We start from the raw sequence: 18,979 nt of genomic DNA on the forward strand, positions 1-18,979 counted from the left end.
CAACTTAACCTCTGCTTCAGTTTTTCTGCTCCTGAAACCTTCATCCCTATCTTTGTTATCTCTGTGCCAGATTATTTCCATTGCACACCTCATTAGCTTCCCTTGTTGTACACCTTATAAAGTTGAGGTGAAAGAAAAATCTACTGCCTGTAACTTAATTTATACAAATCCCATTCATCCAATCATTCCTGTGCTTGTTGATCCACTATAACTCCTGATTAAACAATGACAAAGTTTTATAATTTTCATGCCTATTTTATCAGACTTCCTATCTGTAATAACTCTCCAATAAATCTGAACTCCATTTATTCTGGCTTCTTGCTCATCCCCAGATTTAGTTGCTCCACGCTTGATAACTGGGCCTTCAATTGCCTGGGCTCTGGATTTCCTGTCTTCATCCTTTTTTTCTCTCACTCCAACTCACTCTCTTAAGACCGACCTTTAAACCAAAGTCTTGTGGTATCTGCCCTCTTTAGTGGTGACATTAATTTTCTAAGTTACATAGTGTCCTGTGAAGTGTTTTGGGCTATATTTACTAGCCTAAAACTAATACACATAAGGAAGTTGTTTTAGAACCCATCACGTGGTCAGGTTGTATAAAGGATCAGGTATACTTGTGAACTCTCTGGATTTGATCTGTAGCTTCTGATTTATTACTGAAAATTATCAGAGCTGTGGAGGGTAGGGACTGGCTGTCAACAAGGCTAAAATGAGCTCATGGAATGTGTCCATTGGAGCCAGGAGCTGAATGATTTGATCATCCTCTAATTATAAAAGTTTTTGGGTAGCACTTTTGAAATGTAGAAAGCTAGTCTAAATTTTATTACAGTAATAGCAAGTACACGTTTTCCTTATTAGCCTTCAACGTTGCTTTCAATTTTCCAAACTTTCTGCAAACTTGGATAGAAGAGAGAACATCGCGCTGCATCATGGGAATTGTAGTTCCTATTCCAACAGAGCAGGATGACGCAGGTTGTCGGTTTCCCAGAATACACCGAGAACAGCGCAGGCGCAGAACTGAACTGAGTCGGGAAGCGATGGCGGATGGGGCTCAGGTTGATGCTGATGGAGGCGGCAGGGATGTTGAGGCGCGGAGCCAGGAGCAGGGCGGCGGGTCCCAACGGATCGCCTTAAAATGCGACAACACTCAAATCAAACTGGTTCTGTACCACTGGTCGCAGTCCTTCTGCTCACAGAAAGTGAGTTGACGCTGAGTGAGTGAGTGCTGGAAGGATTGGGGCGGGGTCGGAGGGAGGGGTGGAGGAGATGGTCGGGGGAGGAGGAGAGGGTTGAAGAGAGGGGGATGGTCCGAGTGTCGGGGGAGGGGTGGAGGAGATGGTCGGGGGAGGAGGAGAGGGTTGAAGAGAGGGGGATGGTCCGAGTGTCGGGGGAGGGGTGGAGGAGATGGTCGGGGGAGGAGGAGAGGGTTGAAGAGAGGGGGATGGTCCGAGGGTCGGGGTGGGGGGGGAGAAGAGGGTTGGAGAGAGGGGGATGGTCCGAGGGTCGGGGGGGGGGGGGGAGAAGAGGGTTGGAGAGAGGGGGATGGTCCGAGGGTCGGGGGGGGGGGGGAAGAGGGTTGGAGAGAGGGGGATGGTCCGAGGGTCAAGAGGGAGGGGGAGAGGGTAGGGGGAGGGGTGGGGTTCAGGGAGGGAGGGTGCCTGAGATTGCTGGGCTCTTGGGGTAGGGGGGCGTTGAATGGAGGCTTGGGGCTGGTGGTCGTTGTGTCTTCCATTTGTAGTTTTTGGTACATACAAATCCATGTCTGTTTATCTTTTCCCCTGTGGTCAATGCTGTTCTTGTGTAATGGGTGAATTTCTGTTGGAGGAATTCTAATTTGGGTCAATCACTGGTTTGGTCCTCTTGTCTAAGAAAGACTATTGTAGCACTGGAGACAGTCCACAGGAGATTCCTGAGTAATTCTTGGATTCTGCTATCAAGAAAGGCTGAGCAGGTTGGGTCTGTATTCTTCAGTATAAACGGTGACCTCAGTGAAACATGATATATTCCTAAGGGGGCATGATAGGGTAGATGTCAAGATGTTTTCACTAGTGGAAGAATCTCAAATGAAGGGACATAGCTTCAAAATAAAGGACTAGTCATTTAAAATTGAGGTATGTAGGAATTTCTTGCAGAGGGTTGTGGATCCCTGCAATTCTCTGTTCCAGAGAGCTGTGGAGGTTAGATCATTGGAAGTATTTAAAGTGGTGGTAGATACATTCTTATAAAACCAGGGGATTAAGGGCTATTGAGGCCAGGGGTAATCAGCATGATCATACCAAACGGTGAGGCAGGCTTGAGGGGCAGGTGGTTGCTCCTATTTTGTGTTCTTGTGTACACGGTAAAGACTTTGTACTTTTAGCAACAAAATCTTTACCATATACATATTTGTACATTTTCAGTTATGTACAACTATGTACTTACTGTCCTGGCTGATGGAGGTCTAGAGCATTTGAAATCAAACTAAGTGGTAAATTTGCTATTTAGCATATGTAGTTAAATTACTCAATAGTTTAAATGAAGCAATATATTTTTAAAGAATTTTTATTCTTTAGGGATCAATTAACTTGTGTCTAGTTTGTAACTGATTGTTGATTATATTTTCATTCTCTTCTGACAAGATTTTCGGTGACTACCATCCAGTTCTTGTGGTTAACCTTGAAAACTTTCTTCACCAGAGAAGAGAGAGGACTCATTTCTTTGAATTGTGTGACGCTATCATGATGCCAAATTGGATAGCTTTTGATAAGATATATCTTTATTAGTCACATGTACATCAAAACACACATCTTTGTGTAGAATGTGCTGGGGGCAGCCCGCAAGTGTCGCCATGCTTCCGGCGCCAACATAGCATGCCCACAACTTCCTAACCTGTACGTCTTTGGAACGTGGGAGGAAACTGGAGCACCCGGAGGAAACCCACGCAGTCACAGGGAGAACATACAAAATCCTTACAGACAGCGGCCGGAATTGAACCCTGGTTGCTGGTTCTGTAATAGAGTTATGCTAACCAAGCAGGGTTGTTTTACTGCAGTTGGTAACATCATGCTTGATATATCCCTTGCTGATTAGCAGAGAATGAAAACTTGCAATCAGCAATCACATGGTAAGCATATGATATATAATACTTATTTCATCAATCCTGGGAACTAAACCTAGTTCAATTATGATTTGTAGAAATTATAGAAAATATAGAAGTTTATGGTAACAGACTTATAATTGAACAACATCCTGTCTGTCGTGCTGAAGACATGTTCTTCAGAACCACAGGCCATCCCTGGGTAACGAATGGGTTTCATTTTTACAGATGTCTATATATCAATTTTGTTTGTAAGTCAGAAAATACAGTTACTCTGTGGTAACTGTACCTCCACGGTATTGTTATGAATGGCATCAAAAGCGCAGAAGACTGGTGAGAAAGAATTACTAAAAGTGGAGAGAGAGAGGAACCTGGTTCTGCCACTGACAGGATGTATGTATGTACATTGGACTTTTGAATTTGATAATCTGGGAGCTCATTTTTATGTAGAGATGACCATAAGTTGAGCGTTCCTAACCTGGACGCAGCCTTTAGTTGCACCTTTAATCAAATGTTCCAATAAAGTGAATTGTCCTTCCAAATTGCACAACATTCCAAAATATTTGACATTGTTGTTATTTAGTCATGTTCTTAGAAATTGCAACATTCAACACTAGCAGTATCTTCATGTGGACTGTAGTGTTTTTGTGAGTCTTGTCTCAAAAGAAACAGGACTGGCAGTAAAAGTTGGTTTTGCCAGCAATGCCCACGTTACCATAAGTAAACAATGAAATTTATGAAAATAAGTGAGGCAGGATTGTATTCTGCCAAGGGGAGGGGGTGGGGGGGGACATTTGAAATATATCCCACACAAGCCTCCCTGTCCTTGGATGACTCCACTGCAAGATGAGGCCAAACACAAACTAGAGGAACAGCACCTCGTATTCTGCCTGGGTGGTCTACCACCTGATGGCATGAACATTGAATTCTCTGCTTTCAGGTACCCTGTTCCCCCTCTGTCTCTTTCTCCTCCTGATGTACCCAGTTCCTCCTACACACACCTAACCCCCCGCCCCCCCAGGCCCCTATCACTCAGTTTCTTTCCTCGTCCACCTATTGCATCTGCCCATCATGCACACACCCCTCTCCACACTCTTCCCATTTACCCATCCCACCTCCCTTATTTGGTTCCATGCTCTACCTTTGTCCTATCAAATTCCATCACCTGCAGCCGTTTGTTGCCTCCACCTATCACCTCCTGTACCTGTTGCTGTTCCCACTCTTTCCTTCTCCATCTGCCAATCAATCCTCTTCATCAGGATCCACCTATCAATTGGCAACTCTTTCCCCACACCTTCCCCTTGCCTCTTTATACTGGCTGTCTCCCCTCTTTCAGTCCAGATGAAGGGTCTGGAAATGTCAACTATCCATTTTCCCTCTACAGATGCTACCTGACCCGGTGAGTTCCTCCAGCAGTTTGTTTCGTGCGACTTGGCTAGGATGGCACTGTTCCTTTTTTGCGTGGTTGAAAATGCAAGCCATGGAGTTCTGAATGAGTTGAAACACGGTAAATGGAGTTGGAAATGCAAAGCAGGAATATTGTAGAAGGCAGGCCTTCAGTTGAAGATGTGAACCAAGGTTCGGACAACATGGGAGAAATGGGCAGTGTGCTCTTGGGAACGAAGCAGAATAGCTCTGAATAAAGAATTTTGGTGCTCAAACCTGAGTATGACTCCATATTTCAGAACTTGAGGTGCTGGGCAGTGAATTTGATAATCTCCAGAGAAGAGATTTAGGAGGTAAAAGCAGCATGATGGCTTCGGTTTTAATTGGGTTTCTTGATTTTTGAATGCTTTTGCTGATGTTTGCTTTTAGGTCAACTGAGTGCTGAAGTGTACTAGTTCACTGTGATGAAAGCAGAGATCAAGTACGTCTATACAGCAACGAACAGTGCAAGTACTTTGTACCACGACACAAAGTAATTAAAAATGAGTTGTGTTGATGGTACTTTTTTGTTGTATTTCAGGTTCGTTTGGTTATTGCAGAAAAGGGGCTAAAATGCGAGGAGTATGATGTTAACCTACCACTAAGTGAGCACAATGAACCATGGTTTATGCGTTTGAACCCAGCAGGAGAGGTACCTGTATTAATACACGGAGACAACATAATCTGTGAATCCACTCAGATCATCGATTACTTGGAGAGCAAATTTGAAGATGGTAATGTTAAGAAAATACGTGTGTGTGTGCGCGCGCGCGCACATTTGTGGAAGTTTGGAGGCTTAATTAAATCTAAACTAGAATTTTATTAAGAAAACATTTCTCCCCCAACCCCTTGACTATTTTTCTTTCTTTTACTCTTTCCCCTATCTCCTCACCATCCCTAATTTCCTGAAGCTGCATTTTCATCCAAAGGGTATGAATAATCTTTCACACATTTTTCATGAGCTCAAACAAAAAATTTCTGTAGGTAATACTAATTGTGTGGGTGTCAGAACCAAGCCCACACAGTCAAATATCTGGTAGCAAGTTCATTTCTCCTTCCTGATGGTGCAACATGAGGCCACTTATAAAAGCTTGCCACAATCCTGGTAGGTTCTAGGAGATCATTACATATATAATGATGTCTTGACAAGCTGAGGGGGTGCAGGGATCCTGTTTCTTGTGTGGCTCAGGGTATGAGAAAATCAAGATTTTCTGGAAAATAAGCTTATAATCAGCATCACACATACTAATTACAGTTCTAAGGCATTAAATTAAATACTGGATCTCAGAGTTGATGCCAGAATAATGTGTACTTTGGCCTACGTTAGTGATTTGACTTGGTTTGGCTCAGCTTCCAAAGCTTCCTAGGGAAAGTATTAGTAATCCTGGTGCGAAAGCAGAAGTGAAGTACAGCACCCTCTGCTGTAAATAAAGACCAGTCTCCTCTCATGGTTCTCAAACTGAAAGTTGGCAGCAGTGTTGGGTTGAAGGCAAGTTTGCACATTGCATGCATTTTCATCAGGCACCACATAACACCATTCGCTATTTAAAAAAAAATCAGTTTAGACATGTTTCATTGGGTGTCATTTTATATGCTAAAAGCATAATCCTTTTCATGAATTAGATTATCAGAAATATTGTAATTAGGGACTGTTAGATTATTGAAAGTATAGGAGGGAGGTATTGTGGGATCTAGAAAACAATGGTTTCCCACTTATTTTTTAAATCTACATTTTTTAAAGGAGGTGTTAGAACTGCTCAAAACCATGGGATAAACTACCTTCTGACACACTTCTGGTATGTACAAAATAATCTATTAGTCGATATTTTAGCAGGGTGGGAGTGGAAACTACAGTTGTTTTTGCTCTACAGCTCGTAAGGCTGATACAGCTCGTCACTGCTGCACTGACGGACTGTTAACCCATTCATCACTGTAAATTGGCTGATTGGGTAAAACATACTCCAAGCACTTGTAAGAAGCCTGTGGTTGAGGGTAGGGAGGGATTGGAAATAAGTACTTTTTGTCCATCATTTTCCAGATATAGAAAATATAGTTAATTTGGAATAAGCAGGGATAGACAGAGTAACTACAGACCCGTCTGCCTAAATAATCTTGGTGCTGGGGAAATTATTATTAGAAAAAATTCTGGTGTAAATCAGCTTGTTGAAAGATCCAAGTTAATCAAAGATGGATGACGGTGTGGATTTGTTAAGAGGAGGTCATCTCAGAGCAATGAATGTTTAGAATTCTGGTCTAAAGGACAGTAAACACAAAGATCAATGGATTTTTGAATATTAAGGGGATGGAGTGAGTGTAGGAGAGTAGTTCTGAGGTAAAAGATTAGCTATTACCTAATTGAAAGGTGCTGCAGGTGTGAGGGACCAATGACATACACCAGTTCTTATTTCTTACATTCATGTGATTGAAAACTAAGGGATATAAATTGGCTAGTGGAAGGAATAAAAGGATGTTGAAAAAAAAACTGTACTGGGGATCTGGAATTCATTGAGTCCAGATGAAGGGTCTCGATCCAAAACGTCGACTGTCCATTTCCCTCCACTAATGCTGCCTGACCTGCAGAGTTCCTCCACTATCTTGTTTTTTTGCTCCAGATTCCATTATCTGCAATCTGTTTCTCACATCTGGAATTTACTGCCTAAAGAGATGATAGAGGCAGAAATCATTGTTATAAGTATCTGAGTGAGCCCTTGAGTCATACTCTATAAGGCTGGGAAGTGGGAATAATGTAAATTGCTCCATTTTGGTTGATATGCATTTGATGGGTTGAGTGGATGCTTCCTATGCCATAGGCATCCATGTTTCTATGACAAGGCTTTGGATTGGGCCATCGGTGTCTTTCTGTGTAAAGTGCATTTTAAAGTCAGGATATTAGGAAATTTAACCATGAAACCATTTGGAACCTATCAAATACTTTAAGATTATATCTTTGAAGGGTTTACATTGGGCCACAACTTCTGTGCAAATCTCAGGCACCTTGATTGCTAACACTTTCACTTTGGAAAAAGAACACATTTATAATTTTTTTTCAAGCTGAATACATGCATTAAAAGTGTCTTTAGTATGTGTACCTTACATATTAGACATTTTACATGTTTTAGTTAACATTTGACCTTTTTACATTTCATATTTTCACTTTAAGTTAAGGATTTTTAAATTCAGTTGTTTGATTTCTTGAACAAATGTGCACATTTTTCTTTTCTTTTCCTTTACAGTTATTCCTTTGTTACATCAAATCATAGTGATTTTCAACTATTGTAGAGTGTATAGACCTAGCAGACTCCACAGATGGAATGTTTCAGTTCCTGAGGTAACTTGTAATCTTGTTCTGATTCAATGACTTATGTGTTTCAGCTTGGAGGATATTTGGTATAGTGTGCATTCTGTGTTTTGTTCAATGAAATTTAGATTTGCAATTACACTGGGATATTGGATATCAAAATAAGAGGGTTAATGACTCATTATTATTGGAAGTTCATGTTTGTTTATTGTGTTTTTAATTCTTTCAGACTCAGAAAATATGAAAACTGTTAAAAGCTTTGCCCTTGTTACTGATGCTGTGTCATGTAATTCTTGCCAAGAGAAATGCCTAGTCTTTTAAGAAATTACCTGTAAATGAATACCACTTTTCTTATCACTTTACTTGCTTTAATAAGAGTATATTTTCTATATTTGTACTATCAGCAAACATCCCCAAATTGATGCCAGAAGAAGGAAGTTTGTACTTTCCGAGAGTACAACATTATAGAGAATTGTTAGACTCTCTCCCTGTGGATGCCTACACCCATGGCTGTATTCTTCATCCAGAGTTGACTCTGGATTCCATGATTCCTGCATATGCCACCACGAGAATTCGCAGTAAGTAGAATCAAGCAACATAGTTATTCACCTGATGTGCTGTTGAATCTAATTGATGGATAACTAACAAATTTAAGTTTGAGGATTTTTGTGGTTTGAATTCAGATGGGTATTAGCACTTGCAATAGTTTACTCTCTTTTATACCGAAATCCAAATGGAGCTATATAATTTGATACATTGCCCGAATCTAAAATAACTTGAAGAAGCCAAAAACTTGAACAATATTTTAAATGGTGATAATTATCCTTGCGTAGCAGAAGCTGGCATAGAATAGTTGTATATTTTAAAATGTGGCTGCACTTTTGGTGTAACTTGGAGCTATGTATTTTACAATGTAAGATTAAGAGGTGTGTGAGTGATTCATTTTAATCTACATTAGTTGCAACCAATATTGCATTGCTTAGTTAGGGAGGTTGCAAGCTAATGTAGACCCAGATGCACCACTGTGGCTACTAGGATTTAGTGTCATGTTATCCTGTTGATTGTGTATTGTCCCTTTAGATGTAGCTTGAGTGATAAGTAGCCAGATTTGTACCTAATATTGAAAATAATCCCCCCCAATATATTGCCTGAGCAGCTTGTGTCCACTGCAGATCTCCTGTAGAGGGCAGCATCGTGAAACTGACCATAACATTACAGCTCAAGCCCACAAGATCTCTTGAGTTATTGTGAATGTACTGAATGGTTTATTATTCACACCTACGTTTCCATGTTTATATACAGTTTTAATAGTTGACTATTTGCTTTAGTGTATAAACATGCATGATTCAGCTTCTCAAGGATTATACTGCACGGAAGGTGAACATTACTTGATTGCTGCTTTCAAGGTTTTGTAGGATTGTACTGTAAAGCCCTTAATTTTTTTTTCCTTTGTGTTGAAGAAAACATTAAAAGATACCTCTCTGTGAGACCTATTCTGTGGGTGGCAACATTTAAAAGTCAAATGGATTTTTTGAGAAAATTAACAGGAATACATTTACAAAGAAACAATTATTTATTGTTTTTAATCACACTATCATGAGATTTTATAAATCCCTGCAACTTAACCCTAGATTTTGTTTTAGAAATGACCTTTGATTATCTAACTCTGGCATCGTTCTCTTCCCCCCTCTGATTTCTGTTGGTGGAGTCTTCAGAAGACCTCGCCTTTGTAACCCAGTTCTTTATTTTTTTTCTTCACCCATTTTCATCTCCAAAACACCTTAGGGTAATCTCTATGCCAAAGGTGCTTTTATAAATACAAATTATTGGAACAAAAAAACTGAAGGATATAAATCATAGCAACATGCTTTTATATACTGTAAACCCATTAAGACTTTGTGAAAATATTTAAAGTTTGAACAACTATTTCAGGTTGGTTTTAAATTTGAATACAGTTGAAATATAGTCAATAATTCAAAACAGCTTTTATTTTTAGAGACATATTTAACTTCAGGTTAATTCCATGTTTCAATCAGAATTTAGTTCATTGCAAATCAAAAGATTGAGTAAAGTAGACTATTTGGTTTATCCAGTACTAACTTAAGGTCCTGAATTCAAAATGTCTTTGAAATTTTTTTTTACCTTCTGCGTCCACTATCTTGTCAGTGGCTTTTCTCATTCTCTTGCTCTATGATTAATGATGTTTGCTGCACATCTTTTCGGTTATTTTTCTCTCCAATATTATGAATTCTGCTTATATTTGCTCTGATTTTTTTCGGACTCTAACTGGGTCTCCCGTGTCAGTTTTATTGCACTCGCCAATGTGTCATCCTCCCTGGGTTTTGCTCCTTGTGGCTCCATTCCCTATACAATAATTATTTACTGACTAGCACTCATCAAGAAGCTAAACAGGAGTCATCATTATTCAAGCAATTTTGTATTGTTTATATGAAAAAAAAACAGTCCTACCACCAATGTCTGTGATGTGCCACTTATATCTATTCATTATAGGCACCACTTATTGCTTCAACTGTTTGCTCCTGAATAGTTTCTGATTTAATAATGTTTGCATTATTGGCTTCAGTTGCTAGGGTCATAAGGTCTCCCCTTGTTAAACTTCCCTGGCTCTGTTCCTTTTTAAAAATGTCTGCTATTACCACTGCTCTCGTTTCTCTATTGTTGCATTAGACCAGTGGTTTTCAAACTTTTTCATGCTGCAGCCCCCCCCAGAATATGTCCTTGTTAGATGGCGGACCCCCAAAGCCCACAAAATCAAACAATTGATAATTCATGCATATGACGCTTAAATTACTGCACATAGGCCCTATTGAAATAGTGACTATTTCAATCACCGATAATTACCAGTGGTGTCTGTCAGTGTTCAGTTCAATGTGAAGGTTGTGGCTGTTTTGCACTGCAGAGTTTGTCCAAATGTGGTGGTATGTGCGACAAACATATGCGCGTGTCATCCTCAATATTCAGTCTTGATCTGTATTTGGTTTTCATGGTAGTGACTGCAGAAGATGCTATTTCGCACAAGTAAGTGGTTGCAAATGGTAACAGAGCATTGACGGCTTTGCCGGACAGCAGTGGATACTCCTGGGAACATGCTACCCAGAACAACAACAGTGACATTCGGTTGAACTGCAAGCGCAAAGTCCTGTTAGATGACAGTTCAGCCAATTCTTCTTGTTCACGTCCAGTTAAATCTGTAAGCATGCATTCAAACGGATTTCGAATCCAATCAAACATGCTCGTGTCATTGTCGCCGAAATACTTATGGATATAGTGTGACAGCTGTTGATTATGGTTCAAAATGGTGCTCGCAATGGCCTCTGTCTTAGTCTCATTCACTGTCAGAAAATCAGCCAGCAATGGAAACATATCATAGACGCCTTGCTCGCATCTTCCCTTCCAGATACGGAGTTTTTTCTGGAAGGCCTTGATTTTGTCCTGCGTTTTCAGAACATTTGAGCCAGGTCCTTGCAATGATAGATTTAAGCTGTTCAAAATGTTGAAAATATCTGCAAGATAAGCCAATCTGGCAACCCACATCTCATCTGTCAATAACTGTGTCAATGATCCATTATGCTCATTTAGAAAAATGAGCAGTTCATCTCGCAATTCATATACATGCTGCATAACGCGGCCTCGTGACAGCCATCTGACTTCTGTATGTAGCAACAAATGCTTGTGCTCGGCTTTGATTTCACGACGTATGTGTTCAAACAAACGATGATTGAGTGGCCTGGCTTTGATAAAGTTAACGATTTTAATGCACGTGGAAAACACATCTGCAAGATTTTCATCCATATCCTTTGCAGTCAAAGCCTCACGGTGAGTCATGCAGTGGGTTGCTGCTACATGTGGAGCTATTTCTTTCACTCGTGTGACTAGACCTGACTTCCATCCCGTCATTGCGGCAGCACCATCCGTGCATACTCCAATACACTGTGTCCACGCCAATGCTGATTGTACAAAAAAAAGTGTCAAGCACACGGAAAAGTTCTTCACTGGTTGTACGCCCTTGGAGCGCCTTGCAAAACAGTTTTCCAAAGCCTCCTTCCCAGCAATATTGAACATAAACCAACAACTGTACAGCACTGGCAACATCAGTACTTTTGAGCTGAATCGCAAATCTGACTTGCTGACGACATGCTTTTAGCTGGCTCTATATATCTTCTGCCATATCGCCAATTCTTTTGCTTACTGTGTTATCAGACAGTGGAATGGCTTTCAGTTTTTGACTGGATTCTTTTCCCAATACAACTTCGCACATATCTACTGCTGCAGGCAGTATAAGCTCTTCTCCAATTGTGTGAGGCTTTCTGGAACATGCTATTTGTAATGCTACCAAATATGATGCGCGAAGAGCCTTCTCACTTACAGTGGCGCGGGCTGTCATTTTGCCTTTCTGCTTGAGGTACAGCTTTTGCTGCTCAAAATATTCCTTCGGCTTACTGGCAATATTTGGATGCACTGTTAAATGGCGCTTCAATTTCGCTGGTTTCATTGCACAGTTAGACAGTGTTTGCAAACACAACGCAGAGAGGTTGGTCTGCATTTGTCCCCACTACGATAAAGCCATATGAAATGTATTCTGGATCATACTTGCGTTGTTTTCTCTTTCGGTCACCCTTATCTCTTTCATCGTCAGAATCTTCTGGTTTCTGGTCAGCTTTTCTCTTCAGAAATTTCTCCATACTCAGCAATACACGCTGGACAGTTTAATTACTATTACTGATAAACAAAATTATCAAAACTAATCTAAAATTTACACGCTTGCGCACTTTTCGTTTAACAGTGACGTCACTGGCGTAAATGCATGGTAAATAAGCAATATTATTAAGGCACACCAACAACGTCACTCAGCCTAGCTAACACAGTGCACAACAATAGTAGTGAGTAGTGAACACTACTGACTACTGTGACTACACAAATCGAATATTAAGCGGCAGCTTACCAGAAGGGAACACCGTCTAAGTCTCTAAGATTGTCGCCTATAACAGATAGAATAGATATGGCTGATTTTTCTGAATAGTGGAAAACTGGAGCAAGCAAGTAAGCTACGTCTTTGTAACAGGTCGCTTTTCCATTTTTTTTTCTTGGCTTTCTCCCAGACCCCCTGGTAACCCGCCACAGACCCCCAGGGGTCCGCAGACCACAGGTTGAAAACGTCTGCATTAGACCATTGATTGTCTAAGCTCTCATTTGTGTCCTTTGTTACATGATGCTTTGACTATCTCAGCCATCTCATGGCTGTTCTTCTACCTTCACTTTCCATGTACTTCAGCTAATCCAAAGCTCTGCTCCACATTTCCTAGCTTGTACTAAGTCTATTAATCCATTACATCTGGTTGTTGATTACATTGGCTCATGGTCTCGCAATGCCTATAATTTAAAATTATCATCTTTGTGTTCATATAACTCCTTGACTTTGTTCTTCACTTCCTTTTTACTATCTTACAGCTGTACATCCCTGGGATCTCTGTGCTTCTTCAGTAGTGAGCTTCTGTATGTGTCTGATTTCTTTATCCCACCATTGTTGGCTGTGGTTTTAATTGTTATGGCCGTATGGCATTCTCTTTCTGTAAACTCCCTGGCTCTGTTCCTTCATATATAAAAATGTATCTAGTCTGTGCTTGGTCTTCCATTTTATTTTTGATAATCCTCCTGATTAGTAAAATGTCCCTATATAAAAGGTGGTGTATAAATGCAAGTTGTTATCCATGCTTGGTAACTGAAGTGCAACTATTAATCTATTATGTGCCCTTTTATTTGGAAGAGAATGTGGAGCACATTATAGAAATTTCCACTTCCCAGGTAGGATACTGAAATAAAAAGAATGCTGGAAATATTCTGGTCTGGCAGCACTTCATGTTTGGGGGAGGGTGGGAACAAAAATATTTTGGACACACAGTTAGGGAGAGGTGACGAGGACAAAGTGAAGATCTGTGATAGAGTTGAAGACCTGGCATTAAAAGGCAAATTGGTTGATGGAATGCAAAGGAATTGTGATAGAACATGATAGGAAGCAAAGCATGGGTCTGGGAGATGGACAAGTGGTTTCAGGTAATGATTCTGCTTTCCATTGGCTGAAGCAGGGTTTTCAATGAAATGAGTTGAGGGCGGGATCGGGTGTTCGACCTGGCACACACTTGTTGTACAGCACACTGTCTGTTTGCTTGATAAACAGCCTGTTTAAAGATGAGGAGAAACAAATTTCAGCAGGAACAGTAATATTTCTGGGAAAATGCAGTGAATGAGGGATAGTTGGATGCAGATGTTTTAGTAACTTGCAGCAGTGTTATTCCCAAGCTTGACTGACAGGGGAGCTACCCAGTCATCTCCACGTTGATCGGCTAAAGCCCTGTCACTAAGCACAACCTATCTGAAATTGTTAAACTCTGATTTTCCTTAATGAAAGGTTAGGTGCAGTTCCTCAAACTTGTATTCAGCCACTGTTGGAGGTTGAGAATAGGGGGTAGAGTGGCGGTTGGATGGAGATCACCCACCCAACTCTTTGAAATCTGAAGGACACTGTTATTTGATTTTAGGCCAAATTGCAAACACAGAATCTGAATTAAAGAAGCTTGCTCAGGAACACCCAGAATTGAGTGAAGCATATTTAACAAAGCAAAAACAAATCAAGGTAAGAGTTTTTATAACTTGCAGTTAATGAATCAAGAATGTAGTTCAATGACAAATGATGTCTGCTGTGATTCAAATACACTTAATATATTTTAAACTAAGTTCTGTCAGATAGTTTTTGTAGTTAGTGTATATTCACATGGTGTTATCGTTTCTCTAGGAGGTCAGAAAGATCATATTACAGGAAGAATGCTGATGAGGCACAAATATACTTATTGAAAATGCTGAATTATTCTCTGCCTCAATATAATGCCACTGTAAATCCTCTGATTTTAATTTGATATCTTTGTACTTCTCTAAAGTAAACTCCTTTCCTCCTCCATATAAATTACATTGACCCACTTTTATTCATTTTTTTTTCTTCAGTCTAAGATACGGGATCATGATAATATAAACTACCTGAAAAAAATATTCTGTGAGCTGGAAAATGTTTTGGACCAGGTGGAGACCGAGTTGCAGAGAAGGGTTGAGGAAACACCAGGTCAGTATCAAATAAATTACTTTTACACTTGCCACATAGTTTTGCTTTCTTGTTTCTCATTGCCATAGGACACGTTCAAGAATAATAGAATCATTATACCCCACAATGCCAAGTGCAGGCAATTTGAAGTCTTTGGTGTTTTTGTTTTGCTCTAAAAGATCCATGTTTTTTTTTTGTTGGATTTGAGGATTTTTGTTTTCTCACTTGTTGGAAAGCATTTCTTTAACGGTGGGAGGGAATCAAAATTCTACCGTAGGTGTCCAGCTGTGTGAAAATTCAAGCCTGGTTCAGTGGCATGTGTATTTAAGATAAAGTAAAATGTCAACTGAGATTTTGACATCCAATCCTTGTGTTGTGGCACTTTTGTTCTTGAGTCTCGTCAGGTCACATCTTGATTCGCAGTTCCTGCTCGATGTTTTCCAGTGGTGCTATATAAATTAAAGCTTTTTTGTGGCTATTAATTTAAAGATTTGACTCCAAGTTAAAAGTACTCAGTTTTCTGTTCAGTGAGATTAAATTATAAAAACAATCTTCAATGTGTTATTTCTTTTATATAAAAGAAAACTTGCAGCTTCACAATACTACTGAAATTGGCCTTCTATTGAACAGTTTATTTCAAATTTCCCTTCACTTGAGTCTAGTTGTACAGAACCCTTTCATGAAACCGTTTATGGGCTGCGCAGTGGCAAAACTAGTTGAGCCACAGCCTCATGGCACCAGAGACCCGGGTTCAATTCTAACCTTGGGTGTTGTCTGTGTGGAGTTTGCACATTCTCCCTGTGATTGTGTAGGTTGCCTCCGGGTACTCTGGTTTGCTGTCACATCCCAAAGATGGGTATGTTGGTGGGTTAATTGGGCACTAAGTTGCCCCTACTGTGTAGGTGAATGGTAAAATCTGGGGAGAGTTGACAATGTAGGGAGAATTTTTAAAAAAAAAGGGCCCAAGGTAGGATTAGTGTAAATGGGTGATTGATGGGTGTGGATATGGTGGGATGTAGGGCCTGTTTCTGTACTGTATCTTTGTCTCTCTCAGACTGAATATCTGTAGGTCACTGAACAATGAGGGACATAGCAGTTGAGTCTCTCATTCTTGTACAGTGCTCACATCCACATACATTCAACAGTGGCTAGTAGGTAGAAAGCAGGAGTACAAATGCTGGTGGAATTTCCCCTTCCAGGCCAATAACATTTCTGTAGTATCTCTATTGTGATAGGCTAATGACTGTGTATGTTGAAGGTAGGAGCTTTACATATTCATGAAATGAGGACTTGGTGGCATGGCCAATATTCGCCTATTTTTAAGTGACCTTAACCTGATTGACTTGCAAGGCCAATTCAGGCTTTAATAGCTTTTTATTACAAATATACTTAAGTTTAAAGTTCTCTAGTTACCTTGGGGCGGGGGGGGGGGGGGGGCGGTGGTGGAGAAGGGGAGGAAGCATGTGACGGAAGGGAGTTGAATCTGTGGCAGTGAACTGAGTCCAGACCTCTGGGATTATTAGTTACAGATTCGCTGTGATGACAGGGATGAGGGGCTTTAGTTATGTGGATAGAGGTATTGAAAATGCTGAAGGGTATAGAGGGAAACTGTTCCCAGTAGAAAATGATCAAGAATGAAAGTGATTTGCAAATGAAGAAAATTAACAAAAATTTTTTTGCATAGGGAGTAGTTAGGGTCTGGAATGCAATATTGGGCAGCAATGGAGGTAGATTTGATCGTAGTGTTCAAAGGAACAGGATAAGTATCTGAAAGAAAATAGTTTGCAGTGTTATACAGGTGACCCTGTGTTACAGGAGGCGGATTGTGTTCCTAGAAAGTGTATTATGATTTTTTGTAGTGCGAAGCTATGTCATCTGCACACGCTTCAAGAAATGAATTTGGTGGGGGGAGAAATACATTTTGTGTTTGTTCACTTGTTTTTCCATGTACATTCTGTAAGTGAATTTTATGCTGTATCTCAAATTTTTGGTTAGTGATTTGTGAATTCTGTAAGGGTGAATTTCTGTTATCCGGATGGCTGTAATGTGGGCGTCGCCTCTGCAAGGGGGGGGTGGAGGGGTGGGGCTAACTGAATTGCTCTTGTGTAGAAATGGTATGGCTTCAACAAGCCAAATGACCACCTTCCATGCTGTAACTATTTCTGAGTTGGAAGTTTAAACGAGTTAAGAATTTGTTTTTGTTTGGCCCTAGTTCTTAAAGAGTTTAAGAAACAAGGTACAGACCTGCAGGTTATTCTGGAAATTGCCATTGCATTACCCAGTGAATGTTTTTTCATTACTAGTACGTGCTCTGTATTCTCAGAATGTTCCATCGAGGGCAGGGAGGAAAAAAATAACATTAGTACTTATCAACCAATACCTGGTGGTTCATGCATCTAGCAGATATAGGAAGTATGAAATCTTTGCTTTATTACTGCATTTTCATTGGCAGGAAAACTTGCAATAGTTAAATAATAAAACTTGTTTTGAAATTGTCAAAAATATAAGAAAATAAATACAGGCAAGAAATATAAAAAATGCAAGTAAAAATACAAGTGTTAAAATATAAGAATACAAGTGTAAGACTTGCAATATATTTACCTTGAATTATTGATCTGATTTCTTTCTCTTGAGCAGAAGAAGGACATCAGCCATGGCTCTGTGGTGAGTCTTTTACACTTGCAGATGTATCACTCAGTGTAACATTGCATCGCCTGAAATTCCTTGGACTTGCCAGAAAGTACTGGGGAAATGGAAAACGACCAAATTTAGAATCTTATTATGAACGTGTATTGCAACAAAGGACTTTTCGAAAGGTCTTGGGAAATGTGAACAACATTTTACTATCAGCAGTACTGCCTACTGCTTTTCGAGTTGCTAAGAAACGTGCTCCCTCTTTTTTGGGAGCTAGTTTTATAGTAAGTCTGCTGGGAGGAATGGGTTATTTAGCATTCTTGTTCCTAAAAAAGAGACTATCATAGGTTTTCTCGGCATGCATTTACTATGTTATTCAGCAAAACTTTTGCTGAGCTGTGATACTGCAATCATCGCACTTAACAAACTGAGATACAGATTAATAAAAGAACATTGAAGTTATGTTTTGTGTAAGGGAGTTGCTGTCATTTGGTTTAATTATTTTTAAAGAGCAAGTTTGCGAAATGTAGAATCTGTGCACAACCCAATTATAAACTTTTAAGAACTAATATTTGCTTTTTGCTCTAGATAATTGTGGAAATAGATTATTCTGTTGTAATGTTTGTATTTCTTCACATTAATGGATAAACTTCAGACTAGAGGCAAATCTCTTGGAATCAAAGGTCTGTAGTTACCTGAATGTATTTGTTACTTGCACACCATTTTATGTCCAGTCAGTGTATTGGCCCAGACTATGTAGGTTCAATGTCTATTCTGCACAATCTAATTAGAGGTGGTGAGCAATGTATTTATAGGGTGTGTTATATCTTTTTCAGGAGTACCATTTTAATTTTGGGTGTTCCTGTCTTAAATAAAGGCTTTTTTAAAAAAAAACTTAGTTTTTAAAATTTGTTTTGTATGCTCAGTAAGTTTGAACATTTACCTTCCGGTAACAACTTTCGATATTTATTACTTGGGTCTGTATAAGAGAAAATCAAGAATTGAGGAAATTTACACACTTGCAGTAAATTTCTGTAAACAAGTAGAAAACATTTGCCCATCTTTCTTTATTCTGACATATCTTTAGGACAGTTCAGCCATAAACCAGGATGCAGTACTATAAAGGAAGTGTTCCCATAATTAATTTTCTGCTCTCAAGGTCAAATTGTGTGCTCTTTCCTTTTTTAAACTTTGTACTTAAGGGGTAAAGCAGATAATTCCTTTCATATTTCTACTTCCCCATGTCTGCTGCATTAATTAATACTTTCCCAGTAGAACAAGTCCAAAAAAGTGTTAGGAACATTAGGATATTCCTGGCTTCATGTGTGCTTTGCCCTATCGGGCTGACCTTTTACTTCAGCACTACTTTCTTGTTCTGATCCTGTATTCCTTAATATTGAAATATCTACCTTGAATATACTCGGTGAAGTCTCAA

The 18,979-nt window shown here is 39.7% G+C and overlaps 1 protein-coding gene across 5 annotated transcripts; it reads left to right on the top strand.

Moving 5' to 3' along the window:
* Nucleotides 1–1,044: 1,044 nt before the first annotated feature.
* Nucleotides 1,045–18,414, top strand: gdap1 (ganglioside induced differentiation associated protein 1). Of its 5 annotated transcripts, none has more exons than XM_052023290.1 (6): nt 1,045–1,199; nt 5,043–5,235; nt 8,204–8,377; nt 14,357–14,451; nt 14,817–14,931; nt 17,548–18,414. In XM_052023290.1, exons 2-6 carry the CDS (start codon nt 5,130–5,132, stop codon nt 17,889–17,891), a joined length of 834 nt encoding a protein of 277 aa, XP_051879250.1. In that variant the 5' UTR covers nt 1,045–1,199; nt 5,043–5,129; the 3' UTR covers nt 17,892–18,414. The 5 variants fall into 5 exon arrangements, with proteins under 5 accessions (XP_051879250.1, XP_051879246.1, XP_051879249.1 ...); XM_052023286.1 differs by having other exon boundaries at nt 1,115–1,199; nt 5,043–5,153; XM_052023289.1 differs by having other exon boundaries at nt 1,137–1,199; nt 5,043–5,106.
* Nucleotides 18,415–18,979: the final 565 nt, after the last annotated feature.

Source organism: Pristis pectinata, chromosome 9 (assembly GCF_009764475.1).
Source record: "Pristis pectinata isolate sPriPec2 chromosome 9, sPriPec2.1.pri, whole genome shotgun sequence".
Classification (NCBI taxonomy): Eukaryota; Metazoa; Chordata; class Chondrichthyes; order Rhinopristiformes; family Pristidae; genus Pristis; species Pristis pectinata.

Bases quoted from the DNA above. Each gene is read 5' to 3' on its own strand.
- gdap1 (XM_052023290.1), top strand. From the start codon at position 5,130: ATGCGTTTGAACCCAGCAGGAGAGGTACCTGTATTAATACACGGAGAC. The intron at 5,236-8,203 runs GTAATGTTAAGA...TTGTACTATCAG, and splicing joins GGAGAGCAAATTTGAAGATG to CAAACATCCCCAAATTGATG. The intron at 14,932-17,547 runs GTCAGTATCAAA...TCTCTTGAGCAG, and splicing joins AAGGGTTGAGGAAACACCAG to AAGAAGGACATCAGCCATGG.